Here is a 26,026-nt window from a genome sequence, read left to right as displayed (position 1 = left end):
TCTTTGAGTTTATGGAATATGTCCGCTTTCAATGGCTTCGTAAAAATGTCTGCCAATTGATCTTCTGTTCTGTAGTAAACAAACTCCATATTTTTATTTTTCACTTGCTTTCGAATAAAATGATACTTTGTATCGATATGCTTGCTTCAACTATGAGACACTGAATTCTTTGCAAGAGATATTGTGCACTTGTTGTCAACATAAATTGTAATTGGACCTTCTTGTATAATAGATAATTCACCCAAAATATTCTTCAACCAAATGGCTTGACACGTGCATGTTGCAACAGCCTTGTATTCTGCTTCACATGTTAAAAGGGCTACTGTTTGTTGCTTTTTCGATAACCATGAAAATGCTGCGGAGCCAATATAGAATAAATATCCGGATGTACTTTTGCGATCATCCAAGTCACCACCATAATCACTATCTGAATAACCAACCAATTTTGAACTTTGTGAGTATGTATAAAATAAACCCTGATCCATCGTACCTTTGATGTATCTCAAAATTCTCTTTGCTGCAATCAGGTGATTTTGTTTTGGCTTCTCCATGTATCTGCTAACTATTCCCACTGCGTACATGATGTCTGGCCGTGTGATAGTCAAGTACCTTAAACTTCCAATGATACTTTTAAACAACGTTGGATTTACTGGCTCTCTGAATGAATCAACACTTAATTTCATTCTTGGTTCTGCTGGCGTGGCTGCTGGCTTGCAATATTTCATATTGAATTTTCTTAAAATTTGTTCTGCATACTTCTTTTGAGACACAAATATTCCATCTTTCATTTGTTTCACTTCAACTCCAAGAAAGTATGACATTTCACCTATATCTGTCATTTCAAATTCTTTAGTCATAGTTTTCTTAAAGTCATTGAACATACCTGGATTGTTTCCTGTGAAAATCATATCATCCACATATAAGCACACGATCATGATGTCACCAACTTCATTTTTCTTCGTATATAGAGATGCTCGTATGGGCTTTTCATGAACTCGTTCTTCTGAAAGTATTCATCTATTCTTTTGTTCTATGCTCTCGGAGCCTGCTTTAGTCCATATAAAGCTTTCTTCAAGCGATAAACTTTGTCTTCTTATCCTTGTTTGCAATATCTAGGTGGTTGTTCAATGTAGACTTCTTCTTCCATGTAGCCATTAAGGAATGCTGACTTCACGTTCATCTGATAAATTTTCCATTTATTTTGTGCTACAACTGCCATAAGAAGCCTTATAGTATCAATTCTGGTGACTGGAGCAAATACTTCATCATATTTTACACCATATCTTTACTTGTAGCCTTTTGCAACTAGTCTTGCTTTGTATTTCTCCATATTTCTTTCTTTGTTGGTCTTCGTCTTGTACACCCATTTAACTCCAATTGGACTATGTCCTTCTGGTAAACTTGTTAGCTCCCATGTGTCATTTCTTCTTATTGCTGCAATTTCTTCATCCATTGTCTTCTTCCATTTGACGTCTTTAATTGCATCTTCATATATTATTGGATCACATTCTGTCATCAAACAGAATAATGAATAATCGATTATTGTTTCTATGGGTTCTATAACCTCATAAACATCGCGTAAACTACGCATTCTTGCAGGTGCTTCCTCTGAGTTGCTGGTATTGCTGCTGGTTGGTGATGATGATGTTGTAGGAGTTGTTGCAACAGGACTTGGAGGAGGGCTTTGATCGTCGCCTTGTTCTTGATTAATGATGTCATCGTCTTTGTCATCACTGAAAAATAATCCTTAAATTTTCTTTTCTTCTTCACTCCATTTCTAATAATCAGCTTCATCGAATTCAACGTCTTTTAAAATAATAACTTTCTTGGTAAGAGGGTTGTATAACCTATATGCCTTACTTCTCTTTTCATAACCAATGAAAATACATTTTACTCCTTTATCGTCAAGCTTCTTTCTCGTCTGGTCAGGAACATTAGCATATGCAATGCATCCAAAAATCTTGAGATGTCTGACTTCTGGCTTTTGATTGCTCCAAGCTTCATTTGGCGTCTTGTATTTCACACTTTTTATTGGACACCGGTTCAACAAATAAACAGCACATTGAACAGCTTCAGCCTAGAAAATTCTTGGTAAATGCTTACCTTTAACCATGCTTCTTGCCATATCAAGAATAGTACGGTTCTTTCTTTCAGTGATTCTATTTTGTTGTGGCATGTACGCAGTTGTCAACTGGAGAATAATTCCGTCTTTCTTGCAGAAGTTTTCAAATAGCTTTGAAGTATACTCACCATCTCTATCAGTTCTAAGTATCTTAATGAAATGTCCACTCTATTTTTCTACCATGGCTTTGAACTCAATAAACATGTCAAGTGCTTCTGATTTTGTTTTAAGAAGATATATCCAACCTTTTTTACTAAAATCATCAATAAAAGTAACATAGTACCTGTTTCCACCAAATGATGGTATATCAAAAGGACCTGCTATATCGGAGTGCACGATCTCCAATGGTCTCCTAGCTCGTCGAGTTTTTCCCGCTTCAAAACTCTGTATGTGTTGTTTTCCCTTAATGCAGGCTTCACACAGTTGATCAGGAGGATTAATTTTTGGCAACCCATTCACCAAATTTTCTTTTGACAATAGCTTCAGACCGGAAAATCCAAGATGCCTGAACCTTAAATGCCACAACCATGTTTCATCTTTAATTGTATTCTTCATACATTTCACCTCTCCAGATTCAATGTTAATAGTAAACAGATGGATACGCGTCATATCAACTTGGGCAATTAATTCACCACTCTTATTTTTTAAGGTGAGCATGAAATCCTTCATATGTACTTCATATCCTTTTTCTAGAAGCTGTCTAAGGCTGATGATGTTGCTTTTCAAAGCTGGTACGTAATAAACATCTTAAATGAACTTCTTTTCTTCATTCTTTTGTGTAATAGTGACTTTGCCTTTGCCTTTGACCATGGCATGTGATTCATCTCCAAACGTTACTTGTCCATGAATATTCTCATCCAACTCTGAAAATAAGTCTTTTCGGCTACACATGTGATTGTTGGTGTAATTATCAAGATACCAAATATTTTTTCTTGATTTGTCACTTTCTTTATAAGTGAAGAATACATTAGATTCCACGTTTTCTTCTTCTTTAGCTGCTGCTACATGATTTCTCTCATCCATCTTGGAATTTGATCTACACTCGTAACTATAATGGCCATATTTATTGCAATTATAACATTGTACCTGAGATTTATTTCCTAGTTGAAATCTACCTCTGTCTCGACCTCGGCCTCGAGCTCCTTGTCCACGACTTGATGTTTGATATTCGTCACTTGTTTGGACTTTACCATATGATTGATTTCCTCGTCCACCTCTATTTTTGCCTCTATATCCTCCATGGTATCCTCCACGATTGCTCGTACCTTGTCCAAAATTATCCCTAGCTCCACTTTCGTTGAAGAACAACTTGCTTTGCAAGACTTGGTTCGAATTTCCAGTATCATCATTTAGCTTCATTTTATGCTCATGGGCTTGGAGGGAGCCCTCAAGTTCGTCGATTGATGTTTGTGATAAATCTTTTGACTCTTCAATGGCAACCACCACATAATCAAATTTGCGTGTCAATGACCGCAAATTTTTTTCCATTACTCTAACATCATCAAGTGTTTCTCCATTTCTTTTCATTTCATTTACCACCGCTTTCACCCGAATAACATAATCATCAACACTTTCCAACGGTTTCATTTTCAGCGTCTCAAATTCGGCTCTAAGGGTTTGTAAGCGTACCTTTTTAGCCTTTTCCGCTCCTTGAAGGGATTTTTGCAAAATTCCCCATGCTTCGTTTGATGTCTTCGCATCTGAAATTTTTTTCAAAGGTTGATTCATCAACACCTTGAAAAATAAAAAAAAAACGCCCTCTTATCCTTTTTACGAGCTTTTTTCAATGCTCTTTTTTTTTTATTTGTCAAAGCCGCTTCGGTAGCTGCATTTTCGGGCTCGACATATCCTTCTTCGACAACGTCCTAACAATCTTAAGAATCGAGCAAAGCCCTCATCTAGATGCTCCAGTTGTCATAATTTGTCTTTGTTAATTTCGGGATCTGCAGTTGAATCATGTTTCCCATTGCGACGTCAACACGAACCTAGCTCGGATGCCACTTGTTGGAAGCGTAATAAAAAAAACTCAAATACTAATTTTATTACACACAAATAAACACAATACAAAATACAATACAAACACTCTTTTATTTTTTCTCTCTATACTAGCTGCTGCTAGTTTTTCTTTCTATACTCACAACACTTTTTTTTTTCAAACTCACTAATTTTTTTCAACACTCACAACACATAAACTATATATACATATATATAGACATAGTCTAGTTACCTTAATGATTGCTTATCCCTTAAGTGTATCATAAATGATAATGCTTATCCATTGTACATGCCTTGCCTTGTAGTACTTTTCAATGTTGCTACCATCTTGATTTTTCATGAAGTTTTCAACATGATAAGCTTTATCCAATTTGCAAAGTTGTATTCAATTTGAAAACCAAGATGTATGAGGTAGAAGCCAATTTGGATACAAACTCTTTGGTTGCAATTTTTGACTTTGGAAAGTTGGTTTGATTTCTAACAAACCATAACTAAAACATTGTTAGTTGCTTGTATTGATGATTGCCATTAATTCCCACTATCTTTTTCATGTTTAATTATCCACCATTAGATAAGATAATTTTACTTTAATTAATTAATGAAAATCAGATATTATAAGGCAAAAGATGAAAGAACTTAGTGGACCATTCCATCTTCTTCTTCACGGCAACAAAGACAGAAAAGAAGAAAATTTCATGGTTTTTCTCCTATTGCCGTGAGCTATACTTAGCATTGGTAAGCTTTTTCATTTATTTTTTGGTAAATTCCTAGTTTATGATATTAGATTATTATAACCCATTCCATAGATCATGAAATTATTAGAGTTTCATAAAGTTACCATTGTTGAATGCTGGAGAGTAGAGAGTGGAATGAGTGGAACCATAATATTTAGAGTAGGAATAAGGTTTGATTTAAGATTGGTTAATGTGGCTATTGTTGAAGCTTGGAAACTAGTGAGAAAGTGATGTGAACCTCTAGAGTTTATGTATAAAGTTGGATTTAGATTGTAATGGAAGATATGAAAATCAGATATTAGGGTACAAAAAGGTGAAGTTGAGAAAATATATTTATACTTTGTTTCAACAAATTCTATATTTAATGTATTACTAATTTCATTTTCATATTTAGATTATTGAATAAAGTTAAAGACAAAACTGAATTTCATAAACTAAAAAAGAATTCATTTTGTGCTAGCATAATTTGCATGCATTACACAAAATTATTAAGTAATTTAACATGTGAAATCTTCAGTAATAAAGGTTGACATAAATGAGATTTGTGCCATGTTGATATTGAGCATAAATGGTAACTTGTTAAGTAAGTATATACATTAACATTATTATGGTGTTATGAATAGTATGTATAAGATTAATATATTAAAATGAATTGTGAAATTATAATTAAGCAAGCTTAAGAATTGAAAGTGACATTTAATGGAATGACAAGATAATTATTTTTAATGACTTAATTATGAATGACATAACGTGGAATATATATATATGTATTGGTAAATTTGATATTATAATACACATTGTGTTCGCATATAATTTGATGATAAAAGATAATGACAATGTCCTGTTAAATGGTATCAAATAGAGTTTTAAGTATAATTGATACGCCGTAGAATTTGTTATATAAAGTTACTTTAATGTTGGAAACATCTTACTTAGTAGTTTTTTAGAACCCTAGGATCAGGAACGTATGCCGTTTACATATTATTCGATAGTTCTCTAGAGCTCCGAGGTCCGAGAACGTATCACTACCTCTAAAAGATTTGGAGATCGTGAGTGTAAATCGATGTAATAATCTGTATATCCAATCTTGAGTCCAAAATTGATTAATAGGGACAAAAATGTATTATGATATACGATAATAAAATCTTGAAAGTGAAATATTTTTGATTTAAAGAAAGAGAACCAATTTACATGTTAATGAAAATGAGAAATAGAAAGTGTTTGATTGATCATGCAAAAGTTGTAAACTAAGAGTCTTGGGGCCGTTCATAAGAAAACATTAAATCTTGTGAATTTTATTTTATATTGCAATTTTTATTTAATGACATGTTATAATTTTTTGTTGTTATGCTTATTATTTTATCATAGTTACATTTTGAATTCAAATTATTTTAGTATCATTGAGATTTCAATGCTCAATGTGTGAATATGTTTGTTTTTGTGCAGAGGTGATGAGTAGGTTCCATTTAGATCAAAATATTTTGATAGCATCTAAGACTCTCATCTCAATCTGATTAAAGTTTATATGAATTTATATCTACCTAAATTAGTAGGAGTAAATGGAGTCTCACATGCTAACATTTTTTAGTTTGCATTTGGTGATCTAACTTAAGCTAAGAATGAGTTTTTAACATTTTTGAATATGTTATATATATATATATATATATATATATATCACCATGATTAATGTTGGTTATGCATAAGGATGCTTGATGACTTGATTGCTAAGCAAGCTAGCATGATGGCTGAATTTGTATGTTATTGTGACATGTTTATGCCTAGCATGTTTGGAGGTGCTTTGGGTATGTGCTTTTGGTGTTTTAAATTTGGTTTTGGTGTCCTATAAGTTTACATACTAGAACAGGGTAATTAGAGGGAAATTTTTTTATCACAATTTCAAAATAAAAGATACAAGTAGAAAAAAATACACATTTTAAAATAAAATTTGTAATAAGATGAAAAAGTTCTAGATAGTATTTATAGAGTTAGTGGTGGGTAATTATAATTTTAAGAGATGATAATGATTTTAAAATTATTAAAATCATAAATATATTAAATTTATTATTATCTCTTAAAATTATAATTTAATATTTAAAATTATCATAAATATGTTAAAATTATTATTATCTCTTAAAATCATTATTAAGTGTTGGGTACTGCCTTTGTTAAGACATATTGTACTTTTAAGAAAATAACATAGGTTCAAATCTTAGAAACAATATTGTTAAGAGAGATAACCATGAACCTTAAGTATATACCATAAAAGCGGACATAGAAAATATAAAAAAATATAATTATTAAAATTTTAATTGAAAATATAATGATAATTTCTTTTAAAAATTTTAATTATTAAAACATTAGATTTTAATAATTTAAATTTTATCAAATTTAAAATTGTTATGAAATAAAAGAATAGATAGAGTAAAAACAAGAGATGTTTACAATGTTTCTTCAAATTCTATATTTATAAACATAAAAATATAAATGAAATAAAATTCTACTTCTAATAAATATTAAAGTCTTAAAATACATCAAACTATATTTTTGGGCATGTTATTCATTTATTCAATTTGATCCCTCCAAACCCTAATATATGAAATTATTGTATCTCTCGATTTCGCCGATTGAATCAAAATCTGATTTCGTAAATATATTGCAGGGACATTCTACTATAAATAAACACTAATATCTCTCCAAGTTCTCATCTCCTCCTCTAAACTATCATGGATTATTATCATTTAATATATATATTTTTGGTGAATTACAAGAGAAGGATAAAGTCTTAATAGTAACGTGGCTAATGTTTATTCATGAGAAAATTGATGGGATTCATGGATCAATGCTTGTCACTAATACAATCTTTATCATGGTTAAATTGCCTTATAGCTCTTGGTAATATTGCACCTTAAGTTTTAATTAAATCTCTTCATTTAATTCACCTTGCAATTTGGTCACTGTATTTAATTACTAGCTAATTTCATTTTTTAATCTTATATTTGACTTATGAAATTCTGGGTTAAATTTTTGGGACAACTCGACTTAATACATTCAATTTTGAAATTGATTTTTTCGACACCGACGAAAATTATGTTGTTACATTTCTTTTTTAAAAAATAAAATTCAATTTATCCAAAAGAAAAAAACTCAATAATACAAAAATTATATTCCTGAATTAATATAATATTTTTAAAATTTATTTTATTTTATAAATATAATCTTAACTTTCATCTTTTAAATATACAAATTTTGGATAAATTTATTTGTATTATTTATGGAGAAGTAGAATCCTGAACTTCACAACAGAGAAATAAAATCTAATGAAAACAAAGATCAATCTATACTCCAAGCAATATAAATCCTCATCTTTTATTCTAACACCAATCAATCTTATTTGGAATGTATCTTTAATAAAATATATTATTTTAATAAAATTAAATGCTAAAGTTTTATCTAATTTGTTGGTGTTTATAATTCAATAATATCTTATTAAATGAAAATATTTTATTTTTTAAAATTGTATGAAACAAAACCATGATTACTTTGTTTTATTTGAGATAGCTACAGGATGAATTAATTTTGGTCAAAATCAATATGAGGTCCCTGTACAATTGTCATTACCTTCATTACTACAGTAGTATTACATATATGAGGAGGGGTTCACTTATCTTATACTTTGATGGATGTCAAATCCACTAAAAATAAATCCTAACCCTAAAAGCAAAATATAAATTTTATAATAGAGGAGGTAGAGTCATTCCCATAAAGATTAGTTTGACAGTAGTGTTCAAATTTCTCACAATCCAAGCACCCACAACTCTTACAACGTAAAATAAATAAAAGGGATTAAAGTAATGCAAAATTAAATAAATAAAATTAAAGAAAATTAAATAAAAATTAATTTTGGAATTAAATAAAATAACCCAATTGATAAATAAACCGTAAATAAGATAATTTTACACTCTTTCATATATTCTTGTACTAATATTTTAACAATCCAATAAATAAAATTTTACATTTTATATATATATCATGCATGTTAATTTTTGACATAAATTTAACTATTTGTTGTGTAAAAACTTTTAATCATTTAATAAATATTAATATATACAATATTTTAAAACAATATGATAGAGACATCAAATCGATTTAGGGTTTGCGATTTTTATTCTTGCTCTCCTTTTTACTACCATGATCCATTTGTGTGAAAGAAAAAACAGAGAGCTGGATTCTCACGTATGTTTTCCAGGAATTTAAAGAACTCCTTGTTAACAATTGTATTGAGAAATACTATCAGAGTTTGGACGTTCATTAATTATTATTTAAATTTATAATATTAATAACAGATTATATATATATATATTATTTTAGTTTCAAAATAATAATAATAATATAAAAACTTAATCTTTAATAAAAAATTAAAAATATATAAAATTGTTAAAAATATGTCCAAAATTAGTTTGGACAATTGAGATCTGAATTTGAATAATAATTTTTATATGGATTTCATAAAACCAAGACTTTAATTTTTATTTTTATTTTTATGTTATTAGGATTGGTGGGAATGAATGTTCTGAAATATCCATCATCATGATGTTAACAAGGAGTTCTTTAAATTACTGGGAAATATACATAAGAAGCCACCTCTCTTTTTTTCTTTCACACAAATGAATCATGGTAGTCAAAAAGGAGAGCACCATTAGAGAATAAAGATTGCAAACCCCATTTTCATATCCATATCCATGGGCAAGAAACATAAATTTCTGGTGGAATTCATGGATGAAAAGAATCTAAACTTTTATCCTCCTCAAGTGAAGTGAATGGGACCTGTAATTTTTCCCTGGAAATTTCATAAAGTTGAATATTTGACTGAGTCCAGTGATTCGGATTTACAGTTTGTACTTCAGGCTTCCTACATTTTTCATATGATATCTTTCCAGATCTTCATGGGACCAACAGAATCTTGCAATCTTTAGGAGCAATCCTGATATCATCTTTTCTCTCCATTTAATAATAATAATTATGCCTTTGGTCTCCATGTTTGCTCTTAGTTGATGCATATCGCCTAAATCTCTGCAAGTCTTCTATCTTTTCCGGATAAAATCCAGGATACTCTAAATACATGAAAAACTTATAAAAATCTGATCGTATCCAATGCTCCCAACCGATGAGTAACATAGTATGCTGACACTTGGACAAACAGCTGGTCTAAAATGTTTCTGACTTCTTTTTATCCTTTTTATCTCTATAAGATTCACAACAGCTCTACTTTTATAAAAGCATGCATGAAATTGACTTGATAGCAAGGGGACCAATGGTGACTTATCATCCATATAAAATAACTCAGTTGATACTGTTGTTATTGTAACAATTAAAAAGACAGATTTGAGCATACTTAAGTACATATTTTCCTCTAATTTTAAAGTTTAAAAAGGGTTATAGGTAAAAATAGGCTTATCCAGCTATACTGCAAGTCTGTAACACTCTTTAATCCTAATGCATCAATGAAGCCAACAGTATGCATGGTAGCACCGAAATGCTTATGTGAACAAAAATGACGCCTAATATTCTATATAGCAAGTACAAGAACAAAATCTTTAAAATTCTCTCCCACTTCTCCAGCCTTTTTTCTTTTTCTTGATAAACGTGTGGGAGTATCTTGTGTTAATTTGCTCACAGTTTAGCCTAATCAGGACAAGAGTACACCATTTTGGATCGACTGCACAAGCTTTCCATACAATTATGACAATTAAAACTTTATACCATTGACTTAGCGTAAGGTTTGAATGACATTAATTCAACATCAATATACTGAAACTGTCATAAGTTTAACATAATAACTATCTGCTTGATGCCCATTTGCATGGTGTAAGCTTGCAGTTCATGAGCTTATATGTATACTTTAGTTCACACGGGGAGAATCAAACAATGCTATGATGTATGTTTTGTTATTATGGTCGGTTTTGTTTGGTCAAGCATTGATGCAAAGTTTATGGATAGAACTGATTCTTAATTCACTTTCGATGAACTAAAAGCTGTAGCTTTTTCTTTTGCATTTTAAGAAATAAAAGTTCTAGAAAAACGATCGAGAATCTGTGTGACGGTATACCTCATTGATGAGTTCAGTACCCAACTTTTCTAACGCTATATAGGGATGCCTCAAAGTACTTTCAAGTCACAACCATTACTACCAAAGACAATTGTAATTTCATATTTAATGAGATCAAAAAGAATGGCAGCCATTTCCTTTAATCCTAGACTAAATGTTCAGGGAGGCAGGAAGAATCATGGCGTTGTAGTTGAAGAGATTGCAGGGCTCATCAGAGTTTATGGAGACGGGCACGTTGAGAGGCCACCGATCATCCCTTCCGCCCCTTGCATGGTCACAAATGGTGTGGTATCTAAAGATGTTGCTATTGAGAAATTCACCAATTTGTGGACACGTATCTATGTCCCAAGCTACTCCAGCAAGATGCCTTTACTTGTCTACTTCCATGGGGGTGGATTCTGTGTTGGCTCAGCAAGTTGGAGATGTTACCATGAGTTCCTGGCTGCACTTGCTTCCAAAGCTGGTTGCGTAGTCTTATCTCTCAACTATCGTCTAGCTCCAGAAAACCGTCTTCCTGCCGCGTATGATGATGGGATCAACACTCTTATGTGGGTGAAACAAGAAGCTCGGAATGGGACTAATGAACACAAATGGTGGTTAAACCAATGCCGGTTCTCTAGTTTGTTCCTAGCAGGCGATAGTGCCGGTGCTAATATAGCTTACAATGTGGCCATCAGATCCTATGGAATATCTGGTTCCAGCATCAAGCCTTTGATTCTAAAGGGTATGATCTTGATTCAACCATTTTTCGGAGGAGAGGAAAGAACCATATCTGAAATGCACGCCACACAACCAGCTAACTCAGCACTCAGTCTATCAGTTTTCGATACCTATTGGCGATTATCGCTGCCGTTAGGTGCAAACCGTGATCATCCATGGTGCAACCCTTTAGCTGAAGGTGCTATTACATTGAGGGAACTGAAACTTCCTGCTGCAATGGTGTGCATATCAGAGAAGGATATACTGAAAGATAGGAACCTTGAATTCTGCAATGCATTGGCCAGTGCTGGGAAATGGGTGGAAACAAGGATGTATGAAGGTGTGGGGCATGCATTTCAAATTCTGCATAATTCTCAGTTTTCTCAAATTCGGACACAGGAAATGATGGCCCATCTTAAGGCTTTCATTAAACAATGATCTCACTGATATTCTATAGCAGTTGCTGTTGACATTGCTAGGTGTCGAGTAAAGTAAATTCTAGTTAACGGAAGAATGGGTACATACATACATACATAACACTAGTATTTAGTAAATAAAACTAGATGCTACTCGTTTGGTTTAAGCTCTTGTCTGTACTCAAGTGATATACATATTGAAACCTTGTAATCCTTTTTTCCCTCACAATCAAAAACTACATGTTAGTGAAACTCAATCAAAATACGCATTTAGTACAAAGAAGTCTAAGGCCGCCGACAATTGAGCTTTTAACCCTTTGCATAATAATCATAATTCCAATCTCACTAATCTATCAAAAATAATAATTTAATTTTATGAATAAAAAAATAAATTTAATTTAATTCGATTGTATTATCTAATACATAGTTTTTATCTTAAATTGATATAAAATGATTTATATTTTGTTTCGTTAGAATTTTAGTACATTTCACCAATATTATCTTGTACGGGCTAGTATTAATTTATATAAAATTTTAATATATTAAATCAAGGTTTAGTATATGTTAATCTTAACTATTATTATTATTATATCTAAAAATAAAATATAATCATTTAATTAAGTTATTAAATTTAATTTATAATTTTAAAATATATATTTATATTTGAGATATATTTATTTAAAAATATTAATAAATTATACTAAACCACACATTCACACTATACACATTAGTACCAGAAAAAAAATTTAACTAAATTAGACGATGACTTGTCGAAATCAGTTAACGATTCAACCTTTAATCAATTGCTAAGACAAATGAGCGACTTACCATCTAGGAATCACAGACATGTTGCTATGGACTGTAATCATAGTCGTTTATACCTTCAAAGAAAACAATTTCAAATCAAAACAAGACATATATGATAGGGTTAAGAAAGAAAAATAAAAATTAATTTCATTTTAGAAGAATATTGGATACTTGAAATTGATTTGAATTTTACTTTTTATTATTATATAAAAGTAATATTTTATATTTAAAATAAAGAAAATAATTTATAAAAAATATTTTAAAATTTTGTCTAATAATATTCAAATTTTAGAAAACAAAATTATTTTATTAAAATAAAATAAAATAATTCAAAACCAAAAATTAAAATAAAAAATTAATAACTTAACGAAACCGAATCGAATCAACAAATAATATAAAAATTCAATCAAACCTAACCGCATCTTGTAAATGCATGAGTTGTAGTCAAGTAATTGTAAAACAAGTTTATTATCATCGAACTTTAGAGAAGTAGACTTGTATTATCTTAATTAAAATTATTGGTTTATAATTCTTTGTATTTTCTGTAAATTTTAATAATTTAATTTTTTTAATTCAAGTTCAATTATTAATATTGTTAAATTTATTGGTATAATATTTTGAAATAAAAAGCTTTATCAATAATTATGTAACTAAAAATATAACTATAAACATGAATTTAACAAAATTAACGGTGTTAATAATTAAACTTACATTTTAAATTCAAAAATAGAAGGACTGAATTTCTTAAAATAAAAGTATAAAAATTACATTCTAAATTTGTAAAATTACATAAACTTATAGTATATTTTAATTAAAATTATTTCAAAGGATTAATCAATTTAATCTTGAAGTTTATGGATTCGATTCCAAAAGAGACATCATTATCAACTCTAGAGATATAAGATTAGACGACTAAATTGAAAAAAAAATAAAAGTGAAAAAAAAAAATAACATTCTAATTAACTCAACTTAAGATGCAATTGCAATGTTCAGATTACTTCGTATTAATGGAGTTAAATGACATCACACTCGATTTTTAAGGTTACCTATCATCCTCACTAATCTAAATTAGTATTAATCGATTTATTCCATATATTTCAACACTTTATACCATAAAATTTGACCAATTCAAAATCTTTGACCAACCTTTTACTACAATCTATGCTATTAAATGACTTTCATTTAATGCAATAAGAATATTTTTATCCAATTGTAATTTAATTGATATCTTCCCTACTTCTACTCCTATATATATATATACACCATTCACCCTCTTAGCACCTTCAAACACTTTAAAAGGTGAAGCTTCTTTCAGTCCATTGTATTCTATTGTTTATTCTCATCTGCACTTTTTTATTACCCTTTTAAATTTTCATTAACTCATTAGATTGTTGAGTTTTTTTTCCTTTTAAAAATAAGTTTTAGAAGTGAGCTCTAAATAACGGTTCGATGATCATACAGTTGATTAATACCAATCGACGAATAAAAAAACATATCTTAGATTTAAGTCGATCTAACAGATAGTGTCGGATATCAAAAAAATTTGTTTGAATTTTGATTAATAGATTCGTGACATTCAAAGTTGTTTCATAAAAAAAGAATTGAAATTTAGAAGATGGGGAAAAGAGAGCTTTTGAGTGGTGCAGGAGTGCGAATAGAAAAAGTCATATAACATCAATTTTAATTGTAACGACCCCAAATTCTCAAGTCAACATTTGAGTGTTGACCTGGGTTGGCAATGGATAAATTTATTTTGGGATTGGGTTTTTGTTGAAATTAATTTGGGTGAATTTTGGACCTTTTCTATAAGAAATTAAGGATGTTGGGAAGGTTGTGTGAAGTAGGGGAAGATGGATGGCTAATATGGTGATTTTACCATTTTTGAGTAAAAATCTTCTTCCAATTAATGAGAAAAGATGGTTTGGTAGATTGAGGTATGGGATAAATAGGATTTGTCCCTATTTTCCCTTATATTATAATCACCTTATTTTTTTCCTTTTACATTTCTTCATTTTTCTTTTTCTTTTTCTTCTTTTCTTCATCTATTTTTTTCCTTAGCAAGTCTTTTAGAGGGAGAGAGATTTCAGTGAGTTCTCACCATTTTTTTTCATCCTCCAAATATTAAAGAAGACAAGGGTCTTGGTCTTTTTTTAAAAAAAGTTCCATAGAAGAAAAAAAATATCTATGTTCGTCAAAGACGAAGGTGGAGGTTTTTTTAGGTGTTTGGAAGGGTTTGAGTTTGAGAAAATCTCTACCCATCTTCTCATATTTTATTTATTTGTTTATTTAAAGTATGTATTTTTACATCCTATCAACTTTTATTTTATTTTTTTGTGGGAAATTTTGTGTGTTACATGGTTATTAGCTAAGGAGGGTGGTGGATCTTCTAAAGCTAAGGATAAAGGCAAAGTGGTGGAGAGCTAGGCAAGAAACTTTGTTGGTGTTCTTCCATCAAGGTGGTACCCTCTAACTCTCCTATACTTCTTGATAAGTCATAAATATGATACTTGTGTGATAATGCATGCATGCTATATGTCTTTGGGTGGAAATCCTGTTTGGATATTTAAAAATGAAGCTAAAAACTTAGCTGTGAAATATGCTAGAAACAGATTATTACATGAACAATAAGTTCAAAAACTCACCATAAATTTTGTAAAAATAATTAAGAAGTGATCTATACATCATTGTAACCATGAGCCATTCTAGTTTCGGTTAGAACTAACAGAGATCAATTTTTATTTGTATTTTAAAAGATATGAATTTTTGAGTGTTGAAAGGTCATAAAAATCTGGCAGCAGAATTCTTATAAAACAGGCTTAGAAGTAACTTTGAAAAATCACCAAAAATTTCATAAGATAAAATAGGAAGCAAGCCTTATATCTCTAGAACTGTACAGAAGTCTTGTTTCGTTTAAAACAAACGGTGCTGGATTTAGAGTTATATATTATGAGCTATTAATTTTTGAATAAGGAAACGTCAGAATGTCAGGGTAGCAGACTATTACACTTCTTTAGTTAATATTTTAGCTGGAATGATAAGAAAGTTGAAACGAGTATGAGACTCGAATGTCATAGTTGTATTTTTGTGATTATATGTTTGAAGCTTTGTTTGCGCTTAACCTTCAGGCTCTAATCTAACTAGCAGGCATGAGTGGCACTCGGGGTAACCCTACGGACACCAGGGATTATTTGACTAGCAACCATGAGTGGCGCGAGACTATCAGGATACTCGATTATTTGAGTAGTATGTGCAATCTAAAAAGTTTGACAAGTTCGATATGCAAGCGATTTGGTTATGTAGATTTAATGGCTCATGTTTTAATTATTCAACCCTCATGTCATGTTTCTATGTATATATTTGATTTGCATGCTTATATTTATGATTGCTTGAAGTATGGTAGATTTTTTTTATTATCATTGAGCTTGTAAAGCTCAGTCTTTGAATTTTCTTAATGTTCAGATTTGTAGACTTTTTTTTTGTGTTCGAGGAACATCATCGACGAGAGACTCCTAGCATCACGTATTCAGAGTACAGTACCTTATCTATTAGTGGGCATTGTATTCCTAAGGCCTTGTATTTTTTTGTAGGTCTGTAACTCATTTATCATTTTTTGTTATTTTGACTATTTTGATATACGATGATATTGGAGCTTCACATATTTTGTATAACTACTTTTATTTCTATTTTCAGTATAACTATGTATGGTATTTTCTCTTATATAAAATGTATTTCAATGTTTTAAAATTATTTGAAAACTTTGCTGGGTTACTCCGGTGACCTGATGTAGCACCTTAGTATTCAAGTACTCCATATTCGGGACTAGGGTGTTACATTAATAACCCGATGAATTAAATGAAAACTTTTAAATAATTCAGTGACCAAATTGTAACTTTTTTCTAATTAAGTGATCAAAACAAAAACTTACCCTTTAGTGACTAATGATATAGTTTACCTTAATTTTAAACATTCAAGCCGACCATAATCTTATAACAAATCCATATGCAGCCTTCAAATTTTGGGTAAAAAAATCAGGCGCTTTTTCTGGATAAGTATTCTAACATTCAATTTTATGAAATTATATTTACCATATTCTTTAGTTTTGGTCATGCCTAACAAAATTTCCTGCGTTTTGTGCATTCCAAGTATCATTACCTTCAAATATTAAAAGTAACGATAATACTCTAGAATGTCATATTTTTATGTGTTAATTATATGTTTATTTTGAGTATGATCCTACTAATTTGAGTTATTTATGATTTTTTATCTTATAGGAACTAAATTGAAGGTAAAAGGAAATTTGGGAGCTAAAAGCGTGAATTTAAAGATAAAATGGGCCAGCATGCAAGAGGTGGTGCCGAAAATACAAATTGTGGAAGATTTGGGGAAAAAGTGCAAAGAAGAGATTTTATAGACAAGACTTTATTTAAATTCCAATTATATTAGGATAATTATTAAGGATTATTATTTAGATTTAATTTTAGTTTTATCTTTATTTATCCTAGCTTTTGTCTTTATTTATCCTTATTTATTTTTAATTTTTTAATTATTTGTATTTATCTTTTAGAATTTAATTAGGAATAGACTAGGTTTCCTAGTACTATAAATAAGGGATGGAGTGACACAACTTTCACTCATCTTTTCTGTAAACACTTTCTCCCCAAAAAAGTTTAGCCTTTTGTTCTTTTCATATTTTTTTCTATAAAAATTTCATTTCCATTATATTTATTTCTTTTTCCACAAAAATCATGAGCTACTAAATTTATCTAGCCGAAGGTTGCCAAATTTCCCCAAAAAGAGTTCATATGGCTTAGAATCTAAGCTTAGCCTTCTCAACGAGTATTCATTGTTTCTTCGCATTATAGGGCTGACGCTTCCGTCCATGTCCCTTAAAATGTGATCATTTTAACGTGTACAAAGGTGGCCAATTTGTATGTTTTGGGAAGGTTTCACAGTTGGTTCCTTAGCTTACTGCGTCAGAGGTTGGCGAGCCCAATAGACAAAATGGCGTGAGATTCGCCATTGAGAAGTGATTATCTAGCATAAAATAATCCCATAGAAGCGATTGTTGGCTTAAGTCAGATTCCGCTAAATCGTAAGTCTAAATTCTTGAAGCTAGTGGTCGTAGGCGTCCTCTTCCACTATAACTGGCTTATTCTGTTTGAGAAGGATCACCTAAAAGCGAGGATTAAACCCAAGGCGGATCGAGACAACCGGAGGCTGGAATCTTTCTATAAGAAACTTTTTCTCAACTCTATTTATCTCTAGTATTTTAATTTTAATTTTCGCACTTCCAATTAAATCAAAGCTTTTAATTCTATTTTTTTATTTTTTTCGAGGTACGCTGGTTTTCTTGGGCACGATTCTGTCCAGGATTTCGAGGAACAAGCAATTGTGCAAATCCGGTCCCTGAGGATTTGACCCTATGTAACACCCCTAACCCGTATCCGCTGCCAGAACAGGGTTTCGGAGCATTACTACCATTTACAGATCACTAAAAAAAACATTTAAATACTTACCGATTCAATGCATCATATAAATAAATATATTACCATTCAATCAACAGTTTGACACTTGTATAAGCATCAAACAGCAACATTGTTAGTATACTTGCACATATCTCGTATAAATTCAACATTGATATATCTATTTTCTCGACATATCGCACTTGAGTTTAATAATAGTCTCAACTTACATAATTTCCTTGTATCAACATATCAAAGATAATCATATATGTACATGTCATGAAACATATCATGCTCTTACCGTTTCTTCATAAGCATATATCATTCATTTCATTATATCAATATTTCATGCTCCATCATTTCCATATATTTTATGTATATTTATTCCTAATAGCTTATATCAAACTTAACATAAATTATTTTCCATGTACTTATACTTATTTCGTTTATCTATCTTCATAATTATTTCATATAACCATTCGTCATCTGATAAATATTACCTGAATATCAATTGTTCAACAGATGTTAGAGCGTCTCCCATCCACGGTCTTATTTATCTGTGACATGATGCCATAGTGTCTTTCAACTATGGTCTTATTCATTTTCTGTCATGTTGCCATGGTATCTTTCAACCATGGTCTTGCTCATTTCATATCAGGTTGCAATGGTATCTTTCAACCATGGTCTTACACATTTTATATCAGAGAGCACACTCCCGCGAACCTCATCCTTACAGTGGGATTACCAGTCCAGGCTAAATCCCCTGTAATATAAACTTATAGAGTATTGCCGGGATTACCAGTCCAGGCTAAATTCAGACCCTAATTCAGATTACCCGTCCGGGCTAAATCCATTTTACATGTATTCTTCGGGAGGGCTATATCAAAATAGGATCACCCGTTCGGGCTAGATCCTTTTTACAGTCAATTCCTTTTCAGAGATCCATCGAATTTTCCTTTCATTCAACTGGGATTTATTTTCAATTTATATCGAGTATTATCAATATTTCATCAAATATCATGAATTGAACATTCAAATCATATTTTCATCACATAACCACATATTTCAAGTATTTAAAATACAATTCAAGTTACACAAACTTACCTCATTGCTTGTTTGTGTTTATAATTTCATTAATCCGATATCTTTTCTTTTCCACGATCAAGTCTCATATTTGAGTCATCCGGATCTTTATAAATAAATTTGATCATCATTTTCATTCATTTCATCTTCTAATGCATTTAATTAATGCTCTAGGTAAAATTACCATTTTGCCCCTAAACTTTTAATTAATGACGATTTCGTCCTTAGGGTGAGGAAAATAAAATTCTTGCAATTTAATCCTTATTTCCAGCTATTATTCTCATATATATTGATAACAATCCATGAATTCTATAAAATATCAGAATTTTCTATAATTTCAACATTTTTCAATTTAATCCCTAAAACATGTTTTCCCCCGATCTTGAACTAAATTAATAATTTCATTCAATTTTGTAATTTAAATAATAAAATAATCCATTTCATGCAATTTGGTCATTTTTGACATTTTTACAAAATTACCCATAAAGTTTTACTTTTATTCAATTTAGTCCCTAAACCTAAAATATGCAAATTAGCCATGCTTAATGAATATTCATATATGTTTTCCTCCTCCTCCTTTCCATTCCACATCCTTGATGTATGTAGCACACTTGTAAGTAACATTATCTATAATCTTTATTATTTACTTTTATGAATATTCAAGCTGTCCATCTGTGTCATAGTCACTAAATTATTTATATCTGGAGCTATAGGACTCCAAATTAAGATCCGCTAATTTTCCCTAAAACTAGACTCATATATATTATTACCATAAAATTTTCAGAATTTTTGGTTCAGTCAATAAGTACAGTTTATTCTTTAAAGTTACCCCTATTCTGCTGTCTGACAGTTGTGACCCTTCTTCACTAAAAATTAATTATCTCCTTGTACAGAATTTGAATTATGTTCATATTTGTTTCTATTGAAAATAGACTCATTCAGGATTCTAAAATATAAATTTAAGCCCCTAATTATTTTTATCCAATTTTTTATGATTTTACAAAATTCATCATATATCATGATTTAGAATTCCATTGCTTACATAATTTCTTCCGTAAGAAACTAGACTTAATAAGATTTAATTTCATATTTTATTCATCCTATAATTAGATTTCTACAATTTTTTATGATTTTTCAAAGTTAGACTACTGTTGCTGTCCAAAACTATTTTAGTACAAGATATTAATTACCATGTTATAACATCCTTATTTTCTTTTTCTACACCATTTCTCATCACTTTCTCTTATTTTTTTTCTTCACTAACATATCAAGAATATAGGAGCTTATGTAAGAAAACTCTACTATAACATTATTTCCATGCTTTATCAATAATAACAAACTTAAAAACATATTGAAATCTTGATGTACTTACCTTTTCTTATTGACTTCAATCTTTAACTTGATTTTTCTCTCTCCTCTAGCTTCGATTTCTTGAATCCAACTTGATATTCTTGCTCCCCATCATCTCCTTGCTATCTTTCTCTCTTGATGGCTATGGAAATTCTTTCAATTTTTAGGTGAAAATAATGAATTTTTGGTGGAAGGAAAGCAAACTTCTTTTCTTCTTCTTATCTTACGTTAGTTTGCATGGGAAAGGAAATGTGTTGATAATTCTTCATCTTTCCTTCCTTTTATACTAAATAAATAATAATATAATAATAATAAACATCTCATAAAATATTAATAAAATAATATTTATCTAATTAATTAATTTAAAATATCATCAACATAATCATTACATTCTAGAATTCTCTCTCTTACTAATTGACCATTTTTCCCTTCATGATCTTTTAGAATTCCATCCTTGAGTCATCACTTAATTTGGTAAAATTACGATTTAGTCCCTCATAATTTTTTTACCTATTCAATTTGGTCCTAATTCATCAATTTTTCTTGGTTTCTAGATCATTCCACCCTTAAAATATTTGCACCATTAGTCCTTCAACTTTTTTATATTTACACTTCAACCCCTTAAATTTTGAGTATTTACTCTTGTGCAACAAGACTTTTCTCATCTTTGCAATTTAGTCCTTTCTTGAATTAATATATCATAATATACTTCTCAATATTGACATCACTCAAAAATTCCCTTTTTGTCACTTTATTTCCTTATTTTACTATATCATGGATAATATTTTACTGTAAAAATTTTCGGGGTATTACACCCTACTTCCCTTATACTATTCTTATTCATTATTTTATAGGGATAGGATATTTTTGGTGCTCTCAACAATCACATCAAATTTTGGCGCCGTTGCCGGGGATTGGTAACGTACTAATCTTGTTTCTTTATTTCTTATGACCAGATCTACTTTAGGTACTCTTGCGTTTGGTTCAAAAATAGAGAAGACTGCTAGAGATAATCGCAAGGAAACAAAGTTACGGAAAAAATAGTCAAGAGTGGTTGGTACTCAGAGCAACCCACAACCAAAAATCTAAGTCGACGATAAAGTTGAGTCTAGGGTTAACGAAAACCCTACTCAAACACTTGAAAGAGAAAAAGTAAAAGTTGATTCACCAGAAGAAATGCTTAATGCTAGGGTTAACGAAAACCCGAATCTAGCACATCAACCAATGGCTCAAACAATTCGGCAATTGGCCGAAGCTCCAGCAGAACAATCGCCATTGTGCATCACGTATCCTACTATGGATATCGATTTTGAACTGAAGTCAGGTTTAATCCAACTACTGCCAACTTTTCGTGGGTTTTAAAACGAAAATCCCCACAAACATTTGAAAGAGTTTCATATGGTTTGTCTTAGTATGAAACCTCAGGAGGTAACTGAGGATCAAATCAAATTGCGTGCTTTCCCTTTTTCCCTAGCAGATTCAACTAGGGAATGACTATTTTATTTACCTCCTGGATCTGTTACAACTTGGGCTAATCTTTCTCGTTTGTTTCTCAACAGGTTTTTTCTAGTATTACATGTAGCTGAGTAAAGAAGAGAGATCGTTGGAATAAGGCAAAAAGAACCAGAGTCTCTTTACAACTATAGAGAGCGATTTAAGAAGTTGTGTGCAAGCTGCCTGCAACATGGTATAACAGAACAATCTCTTCTCCAATATTTTTATGAAGGCTTGAAACCCATAGAAATGAACATGGTGGACGCCGCCAGTGGAGGAGCATTGGTCAACATGACTCCCTAACAAGCAAGGGACTTGATATCTGCGATGGCTTGAAATACTTAGCAATTCCGAGCCAATTCTGAACCCCTTAGAAGGGTTCACCAGCTAAGTAATTCAACCTTAGAAGATAAAGTTGATAGACTTACTAATATTGTGAACTCTCTTGTTGCAGAAAAAACAAAACTAGCCCAATTATGCGGAATATGTGCTACACCTGAACATACAACTGATGCATGTCCTAGTTTGTATGATGATACTATTGCTCATTTGGATGCTGTGGGAAATTTTCCTGGGCCACCACAGAGGCGATATGACCCCTACGCTAATGCCTACAACCTAGGATGGAGGAACCATTCCAATTTGAGTTATGGGGCCAATCCACAATATAACCAGCCATACCAAAATCGGGTTCTACAATAGCCAAGAAATTTAGGTAATTCTTTAGAAACTTTAGTAAATAAATTAGTAGTTAATATGCTTGATTTTCAACAAAAAATCGAGGCGTTTATAAGAGAGTTGACCACATTAATTGAGAAAATAAACTCACAAGGGATGCTGCTATCACAAATGGAACCTAATCCAAGACAATACACAAATGCAGTGACATTGTGAAGTTGAAAAGTACTGGAACCAATTCCTGGCAGAAACCTTGGCCAAGATTCTGCCCAAGAAAAGCCCGAAAACAATGAACAGGTCCGAGCGAAACCTCCATTGCCTAAAATTCAACCTCCATTTCTAGGACGACAGAATCAATGTCAAAAAGGTAAAGAGGACAATGGGATCCTCGAAACATTTAGAAATATCAAGATCAACATGCCACTGTTGGATGCCATCAGACAAATTCTACGTTATGCCAAATTCCTTAAAGAACTCTGTACCAACAAGTGAAAATTAACTAGTAATGAAAGGGTAAGCGTTGGTGAGAACGTATCCACAGTGTTACAGCGGAAGATGCCAGTGAAATGCAAAGATAAGGGCATGTTCACAATACCATGCAAAATAGGCCACTAGGAATTAAAAAAGCTATGTGTGATTTAGGGGCCTCTATAAATGTAATGCCTTTTTCTATTTATGAATCACTTAACGCGAGTTTTTTGACGAAAATAGGTGTTTTCATTCAATTGGTAGACAAGTCAATTGCGCATCCTGAAGGAGTCTTTAGGGATGTATTAGTCAAAGTAAACGGTCTTATTTTCCTTGCAGATTTTTATGTGATAAAAATGGAAGAGGATAACACTATTAAATCTTCAAACATCTTGCTGGGCTGACCTTTCCCTAGTACCGCTAGCACTAAGATTGACGTGTATAATGAACTTTCATGATGGAATTTGATGAGAAGATCATGAAGTTTAACATTTACGACGCTATTAGTCACCCAAGTGAAATCTTGGACGTAAACCGTGTTGACATAGTTGACTCATTAGTAAAAGAAACTTTTGAGTCATCTTATAGAGATAAATCTAAAATGATGTTTGATGATTTTGAATCTGTTAATGAATTATTGGCTTCTATGGATACTAAACTTCTACCTTTTGTTGTGTAGGTACCAAATCTAGAATTAAAACCACTTCCTGAGCATCTCAAGTATGCATTTTTGGAGAATGATGAGACCATTACCGACTTAAAAGGGATTAACCCCTTGATAGACACAAATGAGATTTTCTTGGAGGAAAATACAAAACCAAAGAAAGAGGCACAAGGATGATTGAACCCAAATATGGTGGATGTGGTAAAAAAAAAGAATTTCCAAACCCATACGAACGAAAGAATTCAGTTGGAACAGCCCCAATATTAGTTGAGGCGTCAAGCTAGCAACATTAAGCAAGCGCTTGTTGGGAGGCAACCCAATTTTTATTTTTCTTTATTTTTAATTTATTATTTATTTTTAATTTAATTTAATTTATTATTTATTACTTTATTTTGTTTGGATATTAATAAATTTCTCTTCTTCTGTCTAGGTAAACCGACGAGGAAAAAAACTTAGGAATTGGCATACTTTCACAAACATCCTTTATTCTATCCCTATTCCAAGTAGGAATAGCGCATCCCTACTTTATAGAAACCAAAACCTGCACCCAAACACCCCACCCTTCAACCAAACACTTTACCCATACACTCTCAAACCCTAAAAATTTATCCTATTTTTACCCAAACCCCCACCAGCCGCCGCACCTTCTTCCTCACTCCACCACCGATTTTTCAAACGCCATAGTAAGGACTCGTGCACGTCATCTCCATCTCCATCTCCACCGTGTGACTTGCCCACCTCATCACCCTCCTCTCCTCCACGCGACGCCAAACCTTCCCCTTATTGCAGCTATGTGTGAATGACAATGACTACATGGGGAGTTTTTCTAAACCTTTTTACTTTCACCTATTTTTCTTTTTCTTTTTTCTTTCACATCGAGGACAATGTGTTTTATGTAAGGGGAGACATTCCTCATTATTTCTACCGTTTTATTTGTTGCTTTTACTGTTGTATTACTGTTGCTGCTGCCTTGTGCTCGTTTCTGCTCGCATTTATTTTTTTAAGAATATTCTTCCTCTTTTCATGCCCAAGAATTTAACCACGAATTGCCCACTATTTGACATACATGCATGATTCTTGTCTACTAAGTTAGTTATGATTTTTCTTGTTTGATTTCATCTCTACTGTTTTATTTCTTTTAAGTTGAATAATTATGATTGATAGAGTTAACCCTATCTTGTTTATAGGAAAATCGATTAAGTCTAAATGTAAAGAGAACACTTAATGAAAGTTGCATGCTAAATTTCTGTTCATGGCTGTTAGGTAGTTGCCGAAATTTATTTTTGACACTTGATTGTTTTCCCTAGTCCTCCGAATTAAAATTTTGTGTTATTATAATAAATTATGATGCTTCCGTGGTTATGAGTTCAGCTTAAAACGTGATTGACTGAGTAACCGGGATAGGGTGCTTGGGTTGTCATCCTATTTCACGTTAAAATGTTGTGTGACGTGTTAGGTAACTCCGCTAACCAGGATTAAATAATTTTTTTTAGGAATATGTTGGGCTGAGTAACCGGGGTGAGGTGCTTGGCTATCATCTCTCTTCGCGTCAAAAGGTTCGATATGTTCTTAAGGAAAATATAATAAATTAGAAGTATGTTGGGCTGAGTAACCGGCCTCGAGTGTTTGGCTGTCATCTCTCTTCGCGTCAAAAGGTTAATGTATTCTTAAGCAACAACAACAACAATAATAATAAGAAGAAAAAAAAAATGATGTATTAATAATAAAATTGCATTTGGGGGCTAAAGGTGGAAACAAATAAGGTGTCTTGGTAAGTTTAGTAAATTACCTAATTTTCATGAAATAATCCAAGTCGATTATAATTTTTGTGTGTATTAATTAAAATACATTTTCAGTTTTACTTAAAGCAAGCTAAAGGTTCTTTTTATTTTTCATATGCATTATGCCTACTTTTTATAAAAATTTGGAGTGATATTTCAATCATAGC

At 31.4% G+C, this 26,026-nt stretch overlaps 2 protein-coding genes across 2 annotated transcripts; one reads left to right on the top strand and one right to left on the bottom strand.

Annotated features, from left to right (window-relative positions):
- Window positions 1–2,869: 2,869 nt before the first annotated feature.
- On the bottom strand, window positions 2,870–3,850 carry LOC108477982 (uncharacterized). The gene has a single exon (XM_017780434.1). The coding sequence runs from the start codon at window positions 3,848–3,850 to the stop codon at window positions 2,870–2,872; it is 981 nt and encodes a 326-aa protein (XP_017635923.1).
- A 7,180-nt stretch (window positions 3,851–11,030) lies between these two features.
- Window positions 11,031–12,335, top strand: LOC108477983 (probable carboxylesterase 17). The gene has a single exon (XM_017780435.2). It carries the CDS (start codon window positions 11,066–11,068, stop codon window positions 12,092–12,094), a length of 1,029 nt encoding a protein of 342 aa, XP_017635924.1. The 5' UTR covers window positions 11,031–11,065; the 3' UTR covers window positions 12,095–12,335.
- Window positions 12,336–26,026: the final 13,691 nt, after the last annotated feature.

The sequence above is a fragment of the Gossypium arboreum genome, chromosome 12 (assembly GCF_025698485.1).
Source record: "Gossypium arboreum isolate Shixiya-1 chromosome 12, ASM2569848v2, whole genome shotgun sequence".
Lineage (NCBI taxonomy): Eukaryota > Viridiplantae > Streptophyta > Magnoliopsida > Malvales > Malvaceae > Gossypium > Gossypium arboreum.
The sequence above is the reverse complement of the archived record's forward strand: the minus strand, read 5'-3'. Positions and strand labels throughout refer to the sequence as shown.